A 22,388-nucleotide genomic window follows, 5' to 3' on the forward strand; every position below is an offset into this window, starting at 1 on the left:
TCTTTTTCACATATTCACTTGTGAATGCACTTGTGTCCATGCCCAGAAGTTAATTGATGTGTAAGTGTTAAGCTGTCACAAGAATTTGAACGTGGTTTGAGTTGAGGACCACATATGATTCTTTCTCAGCAGTATTCCCTGGCAGCAACCCCAAACTCTTGTGGATGTGGCTGAATGTGACTTTATTCTAATGATGACACCAGTATCTGTTGATTCTGGGTTTGTTCACTTATTTAATTTGGCATCCTTCACCCAAGCTGTCACAGTCAGAACTTCCCCTGTGAGTTGAACTAGAATAACAAGAGACAACTATTTAAAGGAAATAATTTAAACATGAGGGTGTTGGTAATAATAATAAAAAAAAAAAAGTTCAGCTGTGCAACAGTGTTAGAGTTACTATTGTATTTGATTACTAATGAATACGGGCTATTCATGCTAGCAACAAGCAGAAAAGGGAAGGAAAAGAAGTTTTGTATTAAATCAACTGAATGATGAAGTGAGCACAGCAGAGGCTGTTTTAGTGTTCAGAATGTGAAATGGGCAGCTCGTCACCATTAAATATACTGTACTTTTCCTAAAAATATATTTTGATTGTAAATGAGGGTGTTGACATAAAAACGCCAGGTTTTTAGGTTGATGCGGATGGGGAGGTTTTCTTAAAAACCACATTAATGGCTGGAGCTGTAATGCCCCTATTATTCAATCTCAACAAAGTTTGCGTACAGTTCCCTTCTGATGGCTCTTTCATACCATTACCAAATGACTGATAGTCGTTGCAAGAATTTAGCAGCTTTCAGATCTGTTATATTTTTAATTAAATTGGCTGTGAATTGCTTAAATTGCAAAGGTTGACAAACTAGCACTCAGATGCCAAGAAGCAGCGCTGCTTCTTGGTGTAGCTGTCACAGAGCATTCGTGATCTCGATTTCTTCAAACACTTTATGGTTCTTTTATTTAGTATCAGATGTTGATTGGGAACTGTAAGTAAACAGCTCCAGAGAGCGGGATGGGATATTCTAAGAAATAGCCCTGAGTTACTTTGATGGAGAGAGCCTGGGTTAAAGTGCACAGAGCTTTCTGACCTCCTGCATGTTGCCAGCAGAGGCCCAACAGTAATGGGTTTGTGGAGTGTGGATATCTGTGCTTGGGGCTGAAGGAGTCTGGTGCACATGTGCATGCTGCTGATGTTGCGCCCTACTTTCTATCTAGGATGTCAGCGAGGTCTCTGGAGCTTGCTGTCAGCCGCTTTATTGGAGCAGCACCCAAGGTCACTGCAAGGCAGTGCAGATGTCCCTTGACCACCTGTAGGCTGGTGCTGTTGCAGCTGTTTTTTCCTTGCAAAAAGGGGTATGAAAAATTAAAGGCCTTAGTCTATATTCATGCGCCATCATTTTTCCAATAGTGCGTTTCTGCAAACGCTGCCTTTGCTGTTTGTGCCTCTTTGATTCCTTTTGCAAATCTCCTCTGGGAGCAGATCAGTAGAGTAGTAAGCATGAGACATGTCTTTTACACTGTGATTTTACATTGGTTTTGAAGGAGGCATTGCAAACTGACCTGCCCAGAGCCATGGGTACCATCAGTGGTAAATAATGCTGAGTTTTCTATGGTATATTAAGGGATTCGCAAATGCTGGAGAAAAGAAACTAGTTTGTGGTATGTTGTATTCAAAGTGTAGGTGATCCAGTGGCATAACTTGTAAAGGTCAGATCTGGAGGGCTACTTAGTCTCTTGAGCAAAGCCACTTTCTAAGAATGTGGTAGCATATTCTTCTTGAAGAAACAGGAAATCTGAAATATTTAGGGCAAAAACTGAGGTCTGTTATTTGCATTCTTACCTGCTGTCACTGGGAATAGCAAAGAGCACCTTTGCAGACCCAGCTCCCCTGCTGCCCTGTGCTCCATGGGCTGGCATCCAAATTGCACGTAGTAGATTTCAGCTGCTGCTGGTCTGTCTCATGGCAGGATGCAGAAGTCCTGTTTCAGATGAATTATTTAGGCTGCTCTCTGTTCACTCTTCCTCCCCCCTCCCTTCCAGTATTCTCCTGATGCTTTCAGCTGTTACCTTGCCCCATGTGTTTGTCCTGATGACAGTCTCTTTAAATCAAAATACCATTAATGAAACACAAAGAAAATAAGGGATTCTGAAATGCATTTAGTGCTACAAACACTTAAAGCAATAGCTGTGGTGCCATGTATTAGAAGTACTAGCAAGCAGAAGCTGCCCACTGCCTTCACAGTGCAGGGACTTAAATGGAGGTGGCCCTGTTGTATCGACAGCACTCGTGTGGGTGCTGACATACAGTTGCATGTGAACATATAATTTTGTGCTCCTGGCAGACTTTTTCACCCTTCTAGGAAGGGATCTGTGCCTCATTCTATATTTCTGACCATCTGGATTCTTGCCTTTCAAGTTTCCTCTGTCCCCGAGCCATTCTACCTGGTGTCAGTTGGCACCTAGTTTGCCTGGAGCTTTGATCAAAGAGCCGTGGTGTTTTCCCTGCACACCAAGCAGGGTGCCCAAGCAGCTCCTTTGCTTGCTCTGGGGTGGGCAATGGAGTCAAAGGTACTTGTTTGACACAGAAGTGCTCTCCAGCAGCTCAGCCTGGGAAAAGCAGCACTGAGGGAAAGCTCTTCAAAGAGCTGCTGTCTCTCAGCTTTAGAACATCACCTATCAACCCCAGGCCTGGCTCAGAACAGCAATAAAGCGCAGGAAAACTCAGGCATATGCAAACTCATGTGTCGTTGACAGACACAGACATTTGAGTCTGAATTCAGCTTCTGTAAAGGTTGTCTTCAGCTGATGGGGTCAGACCACTCCCCGCTTTAGAAGGGCGGAAGCTTGTGCTTAAATGGATTAACAGCTATCCATATCCTCTTGTTAGCATTGCAGTTACAAATTAGTATCGCATAAAAGCTTGGTATAATTGTGCTGGGAATGAGAAATATCTCTTTATGTTGCACATTTCACAGTCGCATTAGACTCGCAGAGCATTGTGGCAATGATTATTTTTTTTGCTGAGGGTTAGAGAAAAAGATAAATGACTTCTAAATCACCACATGACTCAGCCTGCGAGCTCTGAGTTTATTTGTAAGACATTTATCTCCTTATATTCTCACCAGGAAAAAAAAAATTATCATTTAATTAATAAACTTAATAGCCTGAGGTATTCTGATCGATAAAAAATAGTATGAGAAACAGGGCCCGATGCAGTGAAATATTGAGTTGTCCGCAGACAAACCTATGACTTTCTTTAAAACAGATCGTGCTCCTGCTTGGTTAGTTGGGGGAGGTTGCATGGTGGGATGCATTGCTCTGCTGAAAAACAAACCAATATGAAATCCCAAACAGAAAAATAAGGTAAAATAAAATGGAAGCAGCTCTCTGTGCCTCGGAACAACTTCCCCTTTGTTTTCTCTGTGTGACCTTTTGAGCTTTTTTTCCCTGCTGGCACACAGATGCTGAACTCTTTTCCACTGAAGCCAATGGGTATTTTTCCACTGAATGCAGCAGAACCCAGCTGGGTCGAATTCTGCTGCTGATGGGGCTGACTTGCTGCCTTTGCCTGTTGTGTAATGGGGCTTTGGTCTAATGTCACCTCTGCAAATCCAGAGTCATCACACTGGCTCTGGTGGTTATCCTGGATAATGCAAAGTAACCAGCAGCAAGTGGCCTGCCCTCCTGTTACCGGTGGCTTAAATACATGCAGCAGCTGCCTGGCAGAATGGGGGTTTGTTTGCTTTATCCACAGGTCTGCATCAAGCCCTGTTGTAATTTCATTCTTTGCTGAGGCAGCCAAGGGCTGATCTAATACAGAAGTGAATGCTGGGGGAAGAATGTAAATGCATCTTTTTCTTTTTTCTTTCATTTTCTTCCAAGCTTTATTACAAATACGACCTCTAGATATTGTAAAAGGCCACTGCCAGCACAGACATGTAGGAGCAACAGGATTTTTCAACTTTAAAGTGTTAGGCAGAAATGGAAGTACATACCTCTTCTAGCAGATAAATACATCTAATTAGCTCCACATGTCACTTCTGACATCAATATTAAGTGGTATATGGAGCTTCCATTTGAATAAGCCATTGAAACACCGTTAGGAGAAATTGTGCTGTAGACACCATGAATGTGATTACATACAAAGCTCTCTTGTTCTCTCTTCTGCACTGTTTGTATCAACGAAAATGATGATATTTTCAGACTATTGCTCAAAACCTTGCATTTTCCCATGCTGAGCTTACAATTATGGAAGACATGCAGACCCCAATTATCACAGTGGGTTAAAGGGCAATGCTAATGGATGATACTATGAGTAGTCAGTCACTAATGGATAAGAATGATACCACGGGTAGTCGCTACATGTGATCCTCCGTCACTATGGCACCGAAGGGGTAAAAAAGAGACATAGGTATTTACAGTGTTGAAGCACAAGAATGATATAAGTAATACCAAATGTTTCATAGCCACAGTTGGAAAATGGCATTGAAAAACTGAGTGTTAAAACAATAAAAGCTCCTGTAGATGCAGGAGGAGATGCCAAGAATGAAGGAAAAATGTTATTTTCCTAAAATTTGTCAGAATGTTCAGCTTTGAAGTGGCAGATAACGTTTTCTGCAATAATTTCAACTGATTTGTCATAATTATTACTCTGGTTTTAATCTGGCTCTGCAGAGTTTTCTGACTCATAGCATGACTTAATCTCTCTTCCTGTACTGCTCTCACTGCCATGATATGTGAGCATCCAGACATCTTGCCTCACTTTAATTACAGAAAGAATTCTTATCCTCAAATGTGGGTACTGAGTAAAACACATCCAGCTCTGCGCGTCATGCTCGAGTGTGTGTGTTTTTAATTACATAGGTGTCTGTTGGTATTAAGTGCAATCTCATTCTGGCATTTAAGCAATCAACCTGAGTTGAAATGGATCTTAGATGCACTCAGTGTTGAGAGAGAACTTAAATACCTTTTTTAACTGGGGCACTGGAGATTCAGTTTCACTCAGTGAATTGTTGTTATCTAGAGAAAATGTCCTTTCCTCTTGTTCAAGTTGTGGGGATAATGACCTGTTCCTCCTGGTGGCAGAATCAGCACAAAATCTGTGTTCATGTGATAAGCTTATTGTAGTAAGCTGGTGAAACCTACTTTGCTTTCTTTAGGTAATTCTCAACATCTGTCTCATGATTAGAGATTGAACCCAGGATGGCTCACCATGATAGTTTTCAGCAGATGTTTTTTCAGGTGTTTTTTGTTTGTTTTTTTTTTGCAGTAGTATTTATCCAAATTTTTATTGGTGCCCCCAAATCCCAGCGATGAGGCAGGAGGATGGGAACCCTTGATTTAATCCATGTCACGGAGATAATCCCTAACAGATTATTTATAGCTTTTCTGATGTTCTCAGGGCTATTTCCTGAAACGTCCCTAGATGCTTGGCACTGTCATCTAGAGCACAGCCTTATATTTATATATATCTCAATTCAGATAGCAGTGCCAGTAAACTGTGATAGGAGGTGGCAGCCTGCTGCCCTCTGCATTCAGTCAATCTGTAAGGCAGCTGGTGAACTTACAAGTACTTTCCTGGAAGCAAGGCTGGCCTGGCTGACTCTGGTGTTGTAGGAAGATGCAGAGGGGTCAGGAAGGGTGAATCAGCTCAGGTGGAGCATCAGGCAAGGTCCTGGCCCTGGACAATTGCCCAGAGATATAAAAGTGCCCACTAGATGTAAAGAATTTCTTACCTTCTTGGCGAGTGGGCCAGAACCATTACAGGAAATGAATGTATGACAAACAGCATCAGTAGAATGAGGCCTGAAACAGTCCTTGAAATAAGAACAGCATTCATGCATAAATGCAGTGTGGTGTTGCTTAAAAACAGAAGTAGTGGCAAGGGGAGTTTATTTTTATCCAGGACTGTAGTTGATAGGGGTAAGGGTTTTAATCTAAAAGAGGGTAGGTTTAGATTTAATGTGAGCAGCAAATTCTTTATGAGGGCAGTGAGGCACTGGCATAGGCTGCCCAGAGAGCTGCAGGTGCCTCATTCCTGGCCAGGTTGGATGGGGCTTTGGGGAATTTGGTAGTTGGTAGCCCTGCTTGTGTCAGAAAGTTGGAACTGGATGCTCTGTAAGGTCTTTTCCAACACAAGATAATCTACAGTTCTATTTTTCATTACTGTTTAGTTGTTAATCCCAAGTGAAACACGATGGAATAAAAAAAGGTGGATTAAAAAACAAAGCTCCAAGTCGAGGGTAAAATGCTGTGATCTCTGGAACTCTTCATAAGCAGTTTTAAAGGGTTGGGGAGAAAGCACTCACAATGTTAGCTAAATTAAGCAGTTATTGATTATTAATATATATTCTCCTCTTATTGGATTATTTAATTTTTCTAAGCGTTCAGAATTCACTATGGGGTGCTCTCAGCATGAGTGGCAATAGTGACAGATTTATGCTCTGTAGCGTGCTGGCTGTGCTGCCTGCAAAGTAAACAGCGCTTATAAGGTTTGGGCATGCAACTCCATTTAATGAGAACATCATCTTTCAGGGCACGGATTTGTCCGTGTAACTAAATAGACCATGCATATCTCTATTTGTTATAGAAATTAATATACAAAATAAAGTGTGTTTGTGTAGCTGTGTGGACAAGCAATATTATGTCTGTGTCACTTCATCGTGACATTAGATGCTCAGAGAAGTGGCAGTGAAGCTCTGTGGCATCACTTGGGAGTGTCAGATGGGGAACAAAATCCAACAGTCCTGAAATAAGAACTCATGTACTGCGTCACTATGTGTCTTTCTACTGTTAATGCTCTCCTCCGTAGTGAGCACTAGATGATATGCACAGCACATGATGCCTAGCTCTAAACAGAGGTTAAAATCAGTAAAGAGCGGAACTCTGTGTGGTATTTGATGATAAAGTTAAATTGGATGCTTGTAAGAAGCAAAACAGCTATGCCATATTGCTCTGTGGATGCTGTTATCTGCATATGTGTTCATTTTTCTTAATGCTAAAATAATGCTGCAAACATACAGTGAAAAGGAAAATAATGTCAGATTTGTAATCTGTTAGAGAATGCTGCTCCTTTTGCCACATCTGAGGCACAAAGCAAGAGTTTCCTCACCATACAGCGAGAATGGGAAGGGTTGTAAGATCCAGCTGTTGCCCTGCTGCATAGACAGGTTAAGACTGGGCACATATTTGCCTGTTTTAGGGGCATTTGAGGACTCTGAGTTCACAGTTAGCTGTCCCTCATCCTACCCGTGCTAAATAATGCACCTTATGTTATACATAAGTGATCTTTGTTTTACAATGATTGTATTTAATTATGTTGCTACAGTTGTACGCTGGTCAGTAGGAGTGTATTCATGTTTCCTTCCCAGATTATTACATAATCATTTTCCAAGACTTTCAAATTCACATAGTTTAAACTTAAGCCAGTTGAGCTTTTCTTTCTTACTATAAAGTGTTCTTTAAAAAATTTAGTGATGGAAAATGTAAAGCAAACTTAAAAATCTGCTGATTTCTAAGTCCTTTTTTTGTCTTTGAGGTGCTGCCTGACAGATCATTCCCAAGCAATTATGATGTGAAAAATGTAGGGCTCTTTTTGGTTCATACATATATCGCAGATGCAAAGTCAGTTATATTAAAAAAAAAAAAAAAAAAAAAAAAAATTAATTGGTTTGAGATAGTAGCAAAAAAAATTATTTTCCTTCATTTGTAGAATCAAAATGAAGGTATCTCAGCTATTAAATTTGGGAAAGGATTGCATATTTCAGTACTGCAGTTACTCATGTATGAAATACAGAAAAATGTTAATTGAGGTAGGTTTGTGAAGGGAAATTAGTTGCAAGTGGACTGCAGATGAGCAAAGGGATTCTTTGGATGTTGCACCTCAGCCATACTTTGAGGTTAATCCATTAAAGATAATTGGAACGTTAAATAGATTCCTATAAGGAATTACTGCTACAGTGGTCTAACGCTTCTGGTCTGATTGAATCAAATGCTAATTACTAATATTCAGATTTATGCTATGCTTATTTATGGACTGGCTGCTCTGATTGCTTCCTTGACTGCTGGTAATTTTTCTGTCAAGGGTAACAGCCCTTCAGTCACCTGAAAATAAGGGCTGGAATGAGAAACCTTTGCAGGAGGAACTGCATGTTCCTGTCCTCTCCAGATCTATTAAGTCTGTGTTAAAAATAGGAGTGGTTCAGTGTTTTGTAGCTGATTAAATCCTTGCTAGGAACTTCAGAGTAAATGCGACATCCTCACTGTGGTTCCTTGAGTAGGTTTGGCAGCTTCTGTGGACCACTGCACTCAAGCAGTTAAAGCAGATGGGCTCAAAAGGTTAAAAATAAAAAGGGAATTGGACAGAAGTGAGAGGGAAAGCATTGCACCGGAAAGTCAAATAAAAGCCCATTACCTCTTACTGATTTCTTTTGCTTTCCTTTATTACTGTGACATAAGTGTTCTCTGCATCTATTTACTGTTACTCAGAGTCTCAGACTTGCATATTTCACATGCCCAGATGGCCCACATCGCTTTGTGTGAGGGGTGATCTTTCTGTGCTGGCAAGGTATGTGTGCCAGGTCCCATGCATGTTATCACTTATTTATTGCCTCCCTGGTGGCACACTGTCGCCAACAGGCGTATAATTAGAATAGCTGAGGCTGGAGACCTGTGGAAACTCTGAGTACTTTTGTAATTGGCCAGTAAGTGCTGTGAGATTGTGTCTGAATCCTCTATGATTTGTGCTGTTGGAAGCTCAGGTTTCTTCTTTCACTGACGTTCTACTTCTGTAAGTAGATAAAATCTTGGCCTTTTGGATCTGTTCTCATTTGTGTTGCCTTATTTGATGACTTGTTATTATAAACAGACTTAATTCATGGAAACCTCCAGTTGCTTAAACAGAGTAGCAGCTTCTGTTCCCCCCTGTGCTCCCACCCTGTACAAAAAGAAAAGTGAAAATAAGAATAGGAGAAAAATGTTATCAGGAACAGCTAAGCTAACAGCATAATCTGCAAGTTCTGTGTGTACTGTTATGATATCTGAAACATAATTATCAAGCTTAAGTTAATTAGACTAATGCTTAGAAAATCTGGCATGGCAGATTGTGGTAAGTAATTATATATACCGATTAAAAGATGTAATACACAGTGAGCAAAGGCAAAGGAAAACTCCATTTGATACAGTCAGTGAACACAGACAATTAAGAAGTCAAGGAGATGAGCACTGACAAAAATACTGAACTTTGTAGAAGATGATGGGCAAGATGCCGGTTTTCCAGCAGAACAGATTTTGCACAGTATCAGTCAAACACTTTTGTTTTATGACAACCCATGCTACTGTTTCCTAACTGAAGTCTGTGAAGGGCCACTTGCTTTTGCATTCGGATTAGCTGACGTGACTACAAGGTTATGTGCAAACAAGAATGTGACATTAGAATACTAGTTTACATATATATAGAAGTCTTGTAAATGGCTTTTCTTAAAGGCAATTCACAAGATGTCATGTAAGAAATAAAGCTGTTAAGACAGTGTCTTCTGCAATTAAATGTAATATAATAATGCTTATGGGTCTGAATGAGGAAAGCTTGGGCACCTTCATACACATCAGTACATGCATAGGATAAGCCCTGGGAGCACAGAATGTGCCTCCTGGGAGTTCTGTGTGAGGGCTAGTTAAAAAAAATGAAATGTTTATGGGAGAGAGGAATGAAGCGGTAGGACTTCAGTAGTAGTTCCGCTACCAAGGTACCCTGGCCTGGCTTTGAGTTGTATCTGAGTGAATGAAATGATTTTGCAAGTCCACCACATGATGTGGCAGTACAACCTGTTTTCCCAATCAAACAAATAGAAAACCTGCAAAATCCCAGTCTGGCAAACTGATGCAAGTTCATGCTAGATCTGTTCTCAGGGTATTTGATCTGCCAGTATTGGAGTTGAGCTTTTGGAAAAAATACCCCTCCTCTTCACAGTTGAGCCATGAGCTGTGTTCATTTGGGCTAGAAATTGATTTCATTTCTGTTGATCCTCATCATTTCCTTAGGCATGAACAAAGTGAACCTAAAACAAAGTTACTTCATCTCTGAAAACTTGGCATGTTTGGGCTGCTTTTCTAATCTTCGTGTCCTCTCTGCCTTCTACCTCTCTATGTTCATGTCACCACCTCATCCATGAGGCTCCCTGCAGCAGAACTTGCACTAATGCTGCAAATAGAGTCCCAGTGAGTTTTCAAGATGAATATTTCTAAAATATGAGTGTGCTCAAAGGTCTGAACATTAATTCTGTCCAAAAGCGACGATACTCACATCTGCATATTAAATATTACTTGTTATGCAAATGGTATCAGTACAGGATTTCTGTATAGAAACATGGAGGTGTCTGGGAAGATGCAGCACAGGCTATGGCAACTGATTTTTTTACTAGGCAGTTTAATAAGATTTTCAATGTATTTTCATCAAAAACTCCTTTCTTCTAGTGGAAGCTATCAGCCTTAATTAACTGCACAATGTATCCAGCTAAAATTAATTTTGCCCAAATTCAGTCCATTCACTGAAATCTATTACAGAATATTATATTCCCAGGCTATAATGCCATCCCCACTCTTCAGCGCAGGCCTCACGTGGGTATAACTGCAGTCTTACCCCCCAGAAAAAGAATTTGAACAAAAGGCCAACATTGCAGATTGGAAGAGGAGCAAATATATTCCTCCTCCTCGAATGAAGGCAGCCTGTGCTCCCACACCCCTTGAAAAAGCCTCTTCTATCTCAGGCTCAACTTCACTAAGAAAAAAAAAAAAATAGGGGTTCTCATGTTGCTTCTGAATTGGGTCCCTTGTCTGTGACTTTTTGTTCTCATTTGGTGTAGTGTATGTGTTAAGTGGTTTATCTTGAGGGATGAAGGAGCCTGCCTGGACAGTACTGAGTTGTTCTCACTCTCCTTCCAGTTCCTTTGTCTGTGTGCCCCCACCAGTACAAGGCACCATGGGGATGCCCTGAGCAGCTCATGCTTTCTGCATCCATTCCTTGCAAAGGAAAGTCTTAGACCCTATTCTGCTATGGGTAACTTAGCTTTGTGAAGTTTTTGTAATAAGATAAAATAAACTGGATTAGAACCTATGTGATATCTCTTAAGGGAACATCCCGTTTAAACTTTATGGCAGTGCTAACTTGCTAGGAAAACTGGGAGAGGTGATTGACCATCTGATATCTCCAGTTCTGCTCACATATTTGGGTCTAGTGCTGTATACTGCTGTTGCAATATCAGGACAGTGCAAGCCAACACTTGATTTTATAAGTATTCTCGACACTGAAGATACATAATATATTTCTTTTTTCCTTTGCTGCTACTTTAAGAAATGAATTTTCAGACTCTGGGGCATTTGCCCTTGACAAAACTTGTCTGGTTCATATGGCACTAGGTCAGTGGAATATCAATAGATTCTTAATGCAGTCTGTCTCTTAGAGTTTCTTTCATTCCTCAGAGCAAGAGTAAATGTCATTCGTATTGGCAGGTTGTAATGGGAACATTGAGTTACTAATTTTTAGAAAATACACACAGCTTTTAAGTAGTCTTGGTCTCCATCTTGTGTGTCCTCCGTGTCTATAGCAATTACAAGGTTAGATATCCCTTAAGATGCTAGAAAAGATCATTTTGTTGTCTTTTCTACCCTCTGCCTCAGTGAAATATTCATGGTACAGCTCAGGTATTGGGATTGGGTTTAATGTTTCGTTGCATCACCATCTGTTTTGTTGTTGCAGTTGTTGTTTTTCCCCTTGGCGGGGGGTGAGGATGCACAGAGGCAGCAGTGAGGGATGCTCCATGAGGGTTCAAACCTGATAGAAAAATGAGCACACAATCTGCAGTAACACAGTCGCTCCTCTGATCCAAGTTATTTTCTTTTTAACATCAGAAGTCTTTGTGGTGAAAATCTGCCATTATGCATGTAAATCATCAGTGGTTGACAGGCTCTGTGTTTTCTCAAAGGCTATGAAGTCACATTAAAGTAAGCTTTTATACTGTATAATATAAAGTTCATTCATATAACTTAGCACAGGCATTGAAATAAAGCTCCTCACTGAGACAAATGGCATTATCAAGTTCTAAGGACATATTCAGGGTATTGTGGTGGCTTGATAGCAAAGGACAGCCCAGAGAAACTAAAACCACAGGGGGGAGAGGGGAAGAGGGGACACGCAGAGCACTGTGATGGCTTTGCCTTAAGCACTTGAGTCCCTTGGCCACAACCACCCCACCTCTCTGCCACCACACCTGGGAACAACCACTTTATTTTTACTCGAACCATGGAGTTTGGCCCATAACATTTTGCTAGGATTTTTTCAAATCCTTTTTGATCTTTCTCAGTATTTCCCTCTTATTGCTGTTGATTTAAATGTCATGACATTTTAAACATGACTTATTATAACAAAACAGTATATAAAACAATATACTGCATAATAAATGCAGCCATATTTTTCAGAGTGAATGTTAAATGAGAGCAATTTATTCCTCAGCCTATTTTAGTGCCTACTTACTGGATGGTATTGGCCACTTAAGTCCCAGGGAGGCAATCTTGGAGGCAAGGTAGCCTTGTGTGTGCCAGGCTGAAAGCTAAAGAAGTATCAGAGGGGTGCCTGGGAGGAAAAGGGCATCCTAGGGATGAAGCTGCATCCAGGAGAAGGCAGACAGCCCTGTTCTGGGGAGGACTGCTGGCAGGCGAGGGGTCCCTGAGTGCTCCTGGAAGCACGCACAAGCAGGCTTTGGAACCGCAGGGGTTTGCCTCCAGTGTGCAGCATGTGTCAGTTCTGACATTTGAAATCTTAAAATCTTCCTGCAGTCAGCGGAGAGAGTGACTCAGAGAACCAGCTACTCCAGGAAACGTTGATTGAATGTTGTTTTTTAATTTCAGAGAGTTGTGGGGCTTGGGAGGTGGTGAGGAGAGGCGGGGAGGTTTGCTCAATAGGAGCTGTTGGGTTGGAGTACGCTTGTTCACCTGCCAAGCAGAAATCTGTTCTCTGTTCTGGCCATTGTGAGCTCTTCCTGCAGCTCCCAGAGATGCAGGGAGGAGGGAAGGGCTCCCCAGGAGCTGGGGGCATGCTGTTGTCCCTGCTGTTTGCTGAACCAGCTCTGCATATGCTGTAGGACCTGCAGCCGATTTCTTCTGTGTGGGTGGAAAAATACAAAGGAAAACTGAATCAACCTCCCTAACGCAAATGTGTCTTCTTTGGCATGCCATGAATCTTACTGAGTGTGCCTAGGATATGGCAAATATTTGTTTAAAGTTAAGAGGATTAGAGGGGGAAGCTCTGACTTTGAGGCTCCCTGAGCCAGAATACATCAGGCTGATATGGGCACCCCGAGGTTATCTCCACTGCTGGGATGGGACATGCACATCTCCCTGCTGCTCTGACCTTTGGGGGAGATGCTTTCAGTCAAGTAATACATGCACCTGCATGAAATTTTTGAATCACTGACTCTATACTTGATTAAAGTGCTTTTTCTTGATTAAAAATATCCTTTTTCCAAATGAGTAATGTTGCATGGCAGGCTGTGCACACATTATAACATTTCTTTCAGCATTATCACGTTGATGACATTGCCATTTCTTCCCAAAACTCTGTGCAAAACATCTCTGTGTGTAGACAGTTCTCACTAGAAAATGCTCTTAGGAAATCCCCCTGCATCCCTTTTGCCTCATCTTTCCAGGTGTAACTGGTGACATTATCTGCTACCCGGGAGAATAACAGGCAACTTTTTCTACTTAAAAACAAATTGCAGCCAAAGATATTCATGGTTTCTTGCCTGGATTCATATCAGACTGCAAACAGCAGTTCTCCAAGTCTTTGACAGGACTTCTAACCCTGTTGGATATTCCTTCAAGTATCTCCTTTGTAGCATACTCTCTTTCCAAGAGTTTTATCTCAGATGGAGCCAAGCTGGAAGTCCATCAAGATTTCAGCTCTTCAGAGTGCAATCTGTGTATTTCCCTGAACAGCAAATGTGTTTTCTATACGGCCATCGTTCTGCTTGTAGTTGACTTTTTTTTTTGTCTCTTATCCTTTAGGAAAGAAATTGCTCAGGATACCTTTTCTATTTTATTTATTTATTTACTTTGGTACAGAGCTGTTGGGAACTTGCTCTTGTCGTGTGTATTTTAGCAAAACACTTAAGCACGTGCTCTCAGAGTTTCTGCTTAACCTTTCTATGTTTCCACAACATTCTCTTCATTGAAGTGAATTGCTGAATAGTACATGGTTACTCATGTCCATATGAAGTACGAGCTTCAAGTCTTTCCCCAAAGCAAAACAATAAAACTGTAAAAAGAATACATATATATTTACAGCCAGCATGACAATGAAAGAAGTAGAAGTAAACATCCTCTTTAAAATATGGCTGTGATGAACAGAGATTTCCTATGGAAGGTGAGCTTGGCAGGGATAACGGGATGGAGATAGAGGCACAGTCCAGCAGAGGCTTCTCGCTCCCTTTGGGAAGACAGTAGAGGTTGGGGAAAGGGTACAGTGTAGCAGGAGCTGCAGATGATAGCAATGACAGTCACAGTTAATTACATTATGGGGAGAGGTGAAAATGAAGTCCTACCAGGAGAATGTAAGCTAAATAAAAAGAGAAAGAAAGCACTGAGGGAAAAGAGCCAGGACAAGCCCAAGGAGAAAAGGGCAAAGAAAGCCATTCAGAAATTGAGTTAAATACAGGCAGAACAAAAGGAAAGCAGCACTGAGGTCTTTAGTATCACCAAATGGGTGAGGAGCTGTGGGTGCTGGAGGAAGAGGTACGTGCAGCAGCTCTGAGCTGCTTTTTGCCTCCAATCTCTGGAAATGGGCTGCCTCTGGAGAGTGAAAATGGGACTTTTCTCTTTCTTATGGTTCACACATTAATGTGTTGCTGAAATATTTTGCAGATTTCACCCAAATGTGGAAATTCAGTAGCAAAATGATGCCCCTTTTGAGCAGGTCATGATAGTATCCAAGGGAGTATTGATAATAACAAGCAGTGCCAGCAGGGTAATGCCTGATATCTGAATCAAACTGCTAGCAAATATTAGTTCTTTTTTCTGTTTTTTCAGCTGTGGGCTTTGTCAGTGTTGTATCATATAACTGACAGAGCAGTTGGGTTTTGTTGTGTTGCAGTGGTTTGGTGTAATTACTCTCTACCACTATGAATTTTCTTGTAGTTAAATGTGTTGGAGGTTATAAACTCTTAAGTATCAACAGTAAATATTCATGGAGTGACAATAGTGTTAATTAGCATAAGAGCTTTTTTCCCCCCCAGTACTTAACAGAGCCAGTACTCTGTTAACATAGGTTGCTTTTCTGCTGATATTATGACATAAGTAGAAAACACCACAATACAGATGTTATTTCAAGCAACAGCCAGTCCTGGACCTGGGTTCACCACTGCCTGCTGCAGTGTGAATTCTGGGCACCACAGCAAAGGACAAGAAGCAAAGGTTCCCCAATGTGAATGTGTGATAAAACAATATTGCTTTTCCCTTAAGAATTGCAGTGATAAAAACACAGACCATTCTGCAGCACTAACAACTTTAATAAAATAACATAAAGCACAGCTGTCAGGTCTGCCAGCATCTCACACAGGGAGACATGAGTGAGAAAATGAACGCTTTTCACAAGCAGAAATATTCAAAGAGCTTCACTGTTTACAAGTAATCAAGACTGACAGTCATAGATTATTGGTGGAAGAACGTTTTCTGCTTGAGGTGAAAGAAGAGGATAATTTATCAGGAAGCCCAAGAAGTCAGACATCAGTAATGATCTACTTGAAGAAGGGCATATCTTAGAAACAGTGCATTTATTTGTACTGCGAGGCAAGAAGATGTACTGTTATAAATGAGAGTCAGCGCTGGAAGAATGTTGAACCAGATACAGTGTGTAATTGGGGCAGCTGAGATTAGAGCTGACTAATGTGCATCTGCGTTTGCCCAGAATATTACATATGCACATATATGCTTTCCCACCCTGTCCTGTCTCTTCAGAGGTATCTGAACTACACTGATCTTGTTGCTTACCCTTTTGCTAATTCTTGCTTATTTTTTTATCTGCCCCAGTAATGTGGCAATAGGTCTGTGTTTGGTTTCAGACAAATTAGGGCTTCTAGTGTTAGCATATTTGTCTGCTGTGGTGCCTTTGTGTCACCTTCCTGTTATGTTTTTATGTTCCCTCATGTGCCAGCAGTTTTTTTTAAGTGGTAATTAGCTCGAACCTCTACAGAAATGATCTGTAGCTTGTGACTGCCCTGCCCACGTCTCCATGTGTACACTGGGCTGCAGCGATGCAAGGCTCCATGTAGGCAAACCCTGTTCCCAGTGCTTCTGCCAAGCCTTGCAGAGGGAACTGCTGTCCAGATACCAAGAAAAGCTGTTTCCTTCCTACAACGTACAGGGAGTTGATTCTATTTAGGTGATGAAGCTCATTTCTGTATAAAATACCACAGCAATTCATTCAGTACGCTTCTGTTTCTTTGAGCAAGCAACATTAAGATAAAAGCTGAATTAAATCCCTACCTTATTAATCTCTGTACGAGTGGGCTGGCTCTTGCCTGAATTGCACAAATGGGATAGTGAGGGAGAAGAGCAGCCAAAGGCATCACTGAAAGCTAAGCAAGGGGGCCTGGAGGAGCAGGGGCTGCCCTCCCTCACCTTCGAGCTGTTGCTGCTGTGTGTCCTGCTGCCACCAGGTTGACTGAGTGAGTCTGCTTTTTAGAAAGCCAGCCCACAGCTCAGACACACAATTGATTTACCACCACTTGGCTCGTCCTAGTGCGTTGTCTTGTGAAGTGTGAGCACTCCGTCAATGGGAAGTATAAGGTGATGAGTGCTACTTCTCCAATTGCCAGCTTAGCTGTGGTATCCATATGCCATATAGGTTCCTACAGTCCCAGAAATGATGTATGTTGACCACGTATGCAGAGTACCTGCTCCTGGTGTGCAAGTCTTTCTCCATAATTCTATAGCATTATTACAAGATGAATTTATGACTTACCTAGAGCTAACATAACAATGAAGATTAGTTCTATACTAGTCAAACAGTAATACGCTTTAATTTGCCTACAGCTATTGTATCATATTGGCATGAAAGGAAATAGCTTTCTAAAGCAGCTTCATCTGCTGAGCAGAAAGAAATCTGTACTGCAGAATGTAAAAACACACAGGACTATAGCTGGCAGCAAAACTGGGAACTGGAGAAACACAGCACGAAAGTATGTGTGAGTTGGATATATGCTAACAATCCTAGTTTATTGCTAAACATGCCAGATAGAGTAATGAAGTTTGCATGGCAGGTACGATATTGTTTTGTCTTTGTTTCTAACTGCTTCATCTTCTGTACTAAAATTTGCCCAGGATTAAAAGGTGTAAATTCATTTAGCTTCCAGCTTTGTTTGTGGCATTAACAACGAGTTGATATTGTAATGTTCTTCAGAAGCATGGAAGCTGTTAATACAATCTGTACTTGTCTCTGTACCCAGAGACACACTAGAAATCTCAATACTTAAGCAATTAACGCAAATGTTTCTCTTGCCTGCTGTTAATGTAGTCTTCCCTTGATGAGTGGCAGAAATTGAGTGTACATGTGTACAAATAGGCACTCAAGTGCTACCACATAATATTTGCCATAAAATAGGACACTCTCTTCTGGAGTAGATGGATTTGAAATGTTCAGGTCTGCTATAATGTCACTTAATTCTTCACACATATGGGATATTTTTGCAGGTGTATTATGCAGCTAGAGTGAAAAATTAACTGTTTCACAACTTTTGATCTTTTTCCCCATTAAATCGCTGATGAAATATAGTGTTCTTAAAAGAATTTTCCTTTCTAAAATAGAGCTATACCTTACTTTTAAAGCAAGGGCAAGGAAAGACTAATAACTTGCATGCAGGGAGGTAATGTATCTCTTCTGAAAACTGCTGGTATAAACTGCTGATGGAAACAGCTGCAACGGGGCCTTGTTATCACAATAGGTCTTTGATGAGAAAGCTGGCCCCATGGGAAGAGGAAAAAGCAGAGAAAATTTTACATGAATTACTGGCAGGGTGTCCAGGCAGCTTCTGCCTGGACCACTCCACCAACATAATGGGCACTTCAAGCTGCCGGAGGGTTTGTTATCCTATTACCTACCAGCTTTGCATCAAAGACTCAAGAGGTATCTGGCCATCAGCTCACAAAGGTGAAATTTGTCACTGCCTATTACTCATCCTGGCACACTGTGTTATCAGCATAAATCCTTCAGAGCCACTTACCCAATCCTACTGCTGTCACAGTCCAAAACCAGTAACCTTCACCCTTCATCTTTCTATCGCCAGGTCTTTCCATCCTATAAATCCATAGAAAACTCCAGTAGTTTCAGTCAGATGTCTTATATTTCTCTTCTTCTCTCAAAAACAGTTGCAGGGCCATGACAAAGAGGATTCCCCTGCCGAGTGGAGGACTGAAGAGGAAATGGCAGCTGAAGCAGCAATTCTGAAGAAGTATTTTCAGGAAGATTAAAGGTAATGGTTTGCACATCAACATACTCCTGCACCACCTGGAACTGTTCAGTTCTCTCTAGGCTTCTTAAGGACATGTGGGACTCTGTGGAACAGAAAAAATTAGAGCTCTTTGTGTTATTTCAAAATAGATGCAGTGCTCTAACACCAGCTAAAATAATGCCCTCATCCTTCAATAAGAACCATCTTAGAGCTTTTAGTTACCCGAGAGCAAAAGAATAACACACCTGGAAATCAGAACTGTCAGTAGTTGTTCCAGATGAATACCTGTCCTAACGTGTCCTTCTGCTTTTAGAACAGAAGAAAGCCACCACAATACCTAGACAGTGAGTTAAAAACTGCTGTGCTTGTGTACATGTAACAGATCCCAGCAGAATTCAGGCTGTTGAGCAGTACGTGCAAAGGTGAGCTTCCTCCTGCACATCTTAAATCATCTGATCAATTCAACATTCAAATTTACACCTGCTGGAAAACAGCCTGTTCTGCTAAAATCCTCTTGGCCTAAAAGGAAAAGAAATATGTGTAGGGAGGAATAGAAAAGGGAAAACACTTGGCAAACACTAACACTGGTGCTCTAGAAACAGAAAGGTTTTCATTTTGTACCTGAAGTCCCAGATGCCAGATTCTTTCAGTAGGAATGAACTGGCCCCCAGAGAACTATATGAGTTACACTGGGACGTGTGCTGCGGCAGTGATGCCAAAAGCTCCCTCTCCCCTGTTCCCCATATGTTGTTTGCCACAATCCAGTACTCTCATTTCCTTGTCATTTCTGACTTAAGTATTTTTTCCTAAAATCCCATAAATATCCCTTTTCTCTGCCTGTGACTCACTGCTTGCAGCCCAGCTTGAAAAATCTTGAGCTCAACTACATGACACACACGGCACCTGTGCATAGGGAGATCAGGGGCCAGAAATAGGGCTTGGACACAGTTAAGTTTCTGCTTTGACTGTGGGATTTGTTTGGAGATGTGTGTTTCTGAGAGCCAGAAAATAGGTGACTCAGACAGGAAGAAAGACCATATCCTTAGATAATACATATGCAAGCAGTCCTTTCTACAAACAGGGGCGTTATGTAGTGCATCTTCCATGGCATGAATATTATTTAGAATAAAACAGCATATTCCTTTTGCAGTGGTGATGTTCCCCATTATATAGTGGGTAGGTCTGGGATTCAGGAGGGTTTTCTTTGGTTTGTTTAGAAATGAATTTGAAGTACATTTATAGAGGGGTTCTCAAGGGGATTGGAATTAGATACCCACATATTAGTAATATGTTCTGAGCATCTCCTGATACGAAACACAAAGCTTTATAGATGGAATTGGCTTGCAGGAATGAATTTATACATGCGACAGGACTTTTATTTCCATTTATTATGAAAATAAATCAGTGTCTCTCTGCATGGATGACCTCTTGATAAGTTCTCCATGATATTAAGGTCATTACCTTTCCTAGAACAGGCTGGTAAATTAAATCTCAGCAGCATCATTATCATGAGAGTATTTTGCTTAGTACAAACAGTCCTTCCAACCCTTGGTTCCCAGTGCAAGACATCACTGTCAATCTATTCTCCCTGACATTGTTTTGCTTCTGAGGCTTAAAGCTCTGAACCTCAGATAAAGGTGTAGCTGAGCATCTTCTGAATTTGTCAGCCTTTATTTTACTCTCTTAACCTTGCTTCTAAAATGATGAAGACTGAAAACTCTTGGCAAATTAGCAAGGTTATATGCATTCTCCTTCAAAGCTATTTTTGCTTTTCACTTACAAAGGATTTATTTTGCCATTTATAAGTCTACCTGGACACTGTTTGGCTTGAGCTTTTTCACACAGCACAGGAAAGTCAGAAAGAGCTGAATGTGTGTGTTCTGGAGCCAGCAGATGGCAATTTTTAAGGCCTCATGCATTATTTTTCTACTTAAGTGTTGTGTTCAAGGAATCCCAGCTCAGCTAGATTAGACTGGACAGACTGAGCAGTGCCTCAGAGCCTTCCAAGATGCCCTTACATTTATCACAAGTCCTTCACCAACTATCACGACTCCTGTGTGGCTTGATTAGGTACAGGGACACTTTTTTATCTGTATTTATAGATTATCTGATCAATAAGGACTTTTAGATTGCTTTCTTTTTTGTAAGAAACACTTGAAAAAGGTAAGAAGCTCCTGATTCTTTTCGTACTACATATGCTGGTGCTGATCCCTCTTTGGTGTGTAGCCATATCTGAATCGTTACCCATGTTGTTGAAGATATCCAAGTTGTAGTTCAATGTCACTCTGAATAAGGACAAGAAAAATCATTCTGTGGAAAGGAAATTTAAAATGGCGTTGCTTCTGGTAGTCATGCTCTTGCTTAATGGCACCAAGATTTGGCCTCTTCGGGTGCTGTTTCTACTGTTGTGTTGGTTGTGTTTGCTAACTGGTATTTCTTTTGAGGTAGAGCCACAAGGAAGGAGTTCTCACTCAAAGGGCAATATTTGATGCAGAATCTTAATTTGCAAGCCTGTTTTCAGTTGCACCCTTAACGTTTTTCTATCTATAGCTGGTTGTTTTGATAGTCTGTTTTGTGCATTTTAAATCATGGCACACATGACAGCCAAAAGGCTAAAGATTAAAAGGGTTACCAACCTTCAGATAGGATATGAAGGAAGTTTCTCTTCAAAGGCAGGTTCAGTGTGTAGTGTGGCTCCTGAAGAAAGAACCAGGCTGCACAAGTGTCAGTAAAAGTCTTCCTATTTTATATGCAATTGCAGTTGTATTTCTATGCTGCTAGAAGAGTGTTCCGTCTTAAGTATGATGTCAAAATGTCCCTTTGCATAAAGGAGATTGGCAGTGATATTCCATTGCTTAGTGCTTTTTGGGCTGCAAATATCCCACAGCTTTTAATTGCTTAATCATCTGAATATTTGTCATCCAACATGCAAAATTCATTTGTAAATCTCTCAAAAATAATACCGGCTGCACAGTGGTGTAGGATTTCTAATGTCAGCTTTACCCTTTATCCCCTGTCTGGCAGTGTTTCTGGAGAATACAGTCTATTAAACTTTGTCAGAGAATATGAATTTTATTCATTTTTTTCACCCCACTGTGAAAGAGATGATCTCGTTCTTTGAGAGCACTCATCCTGCCTTCTGACTGCCTCTTCTGTACCAAGATAGCAGCATGCATGAAAAGATGCTATTCTATTGACTTCAGCAGGGAAATTACCACCGTTAGCAGCAGCTGACCAGAGGGAATTTAAACTGGCAATTTGACTCGCATCTGGTCTTGCTCCAGCACGTCTTGATCGTTCATGCCGCATGTGCAACCGCGAGCACCAGAGCAATCACATCACTTTCCTTAAATGTAGGCAAGTGTGACAAGATGGCTTGCAGAACCTCTCTGTGGCAGCTTTACTCTAAGAAAAGCCCTGCCGTTATTTCTGGCACTTGGAACTAATAAAACCGCAGAATGATGATTGTGCCTCAGAGTGCAACCACTGAAAGTACAACATGCTGTGAATTCTGCTGTGGGGAACAGCATCAGTGGAGGTGAGTGCCCATCGGCTGTGGGAGCCTTGCTTCGTATGCACGGCAGTTCTTGGAGTGCTTACACTGGAGTAAGCGTTGAGGTGTGCCGGGTCCTGGGGACATCCCCAAGAGCGTCACTGAGAGCTGTTCATAGCTGCACTTAGGAACTGTTTGCATATAATCCTGAAGTAAACACACATCCTAGTAATCAGCTATAGATTTTGCTGCACTCCAGCCTTAAGTGCTATTAATTATATCCCCCACTCAGCAGCCTCCAAGAACCATTAATTAGAAAGCAGGAGCTGACAGTTTGCTTGTCTGTGTGAAACTATTATGACCTGAGAGTGAAATATAAGCTTCAAAAGAAACATTCTTTATGAAGG

General features: G+C 41.2%; 2 protein-coding genes across 30 annotated transcripts in view; one reads left to right on the top strand and one right to left on the bottom strand.

Moving 5' to 3' along the window:
• FHIT (fragile histidine triad diadenosine triphosphatase) overlaps positions 1–22,388 on the top strand; it is a 503,125-nt gene that overhangs the window by 477,731 nt on the left and 3,006 nt on the right. For all 5 annotated transcript variants that reach the window (XM_015875327.3, XM_085516768.1, XM_015875326.3 and 2 more), the window contains one exon: positions 18,406–18,509. In XM_015875327.3, coding sequence (XP_015730813.1) covers positions 18,406–18,507 — 102 coding nt within the window. In that variant the 3' untranslated portion in view covers positions 18,508–18,509. The remainder of the gene's footprint in view (positions 1–18,405; positions 18,510–22,388) is intronic.
• LOC107319941 (uncharacterized) overlaps positions 8,415–22,388 on the bottom strand; it is a 224,946-nt gene continuing 210,972 nt past the window's right edge. For 9 of the 25 annotated variants that reach the window (XM_085516773.1, XM_085516776.1, XM_085516769.1 and 6 more), the window contains one exon: positions 15,528–18,591. The gene's annotated coding sequence lies outside the window, so the exon portion shown is untranslated. Of the gene's footprint in view, positions 8,930–14,071; positions 14,300–15,527; positions 18,592–21,124; positions 21,203–22,388 lie in introns of those variants that run through there. The other 16 variants (XR_014934795.1, XR_014934796.1, XR_014934798.1 and 13 more) reach the window with 5 other exon arrangements.

This window comes from Coturnix japonica, chromosome 15 (assembly GCF_054131305.1).
Source record: "Coturnix japonica strain WE chromosome 15, WE-NBRP24, whole genome shotgun sequence".
NCBI classification, from domain to species: domain Eukaryota; kingdom Metazoa; phylum Chordata; class Aves; order Galliformes; family Phasianidae; genus Coturnix; species Coturnix japonica.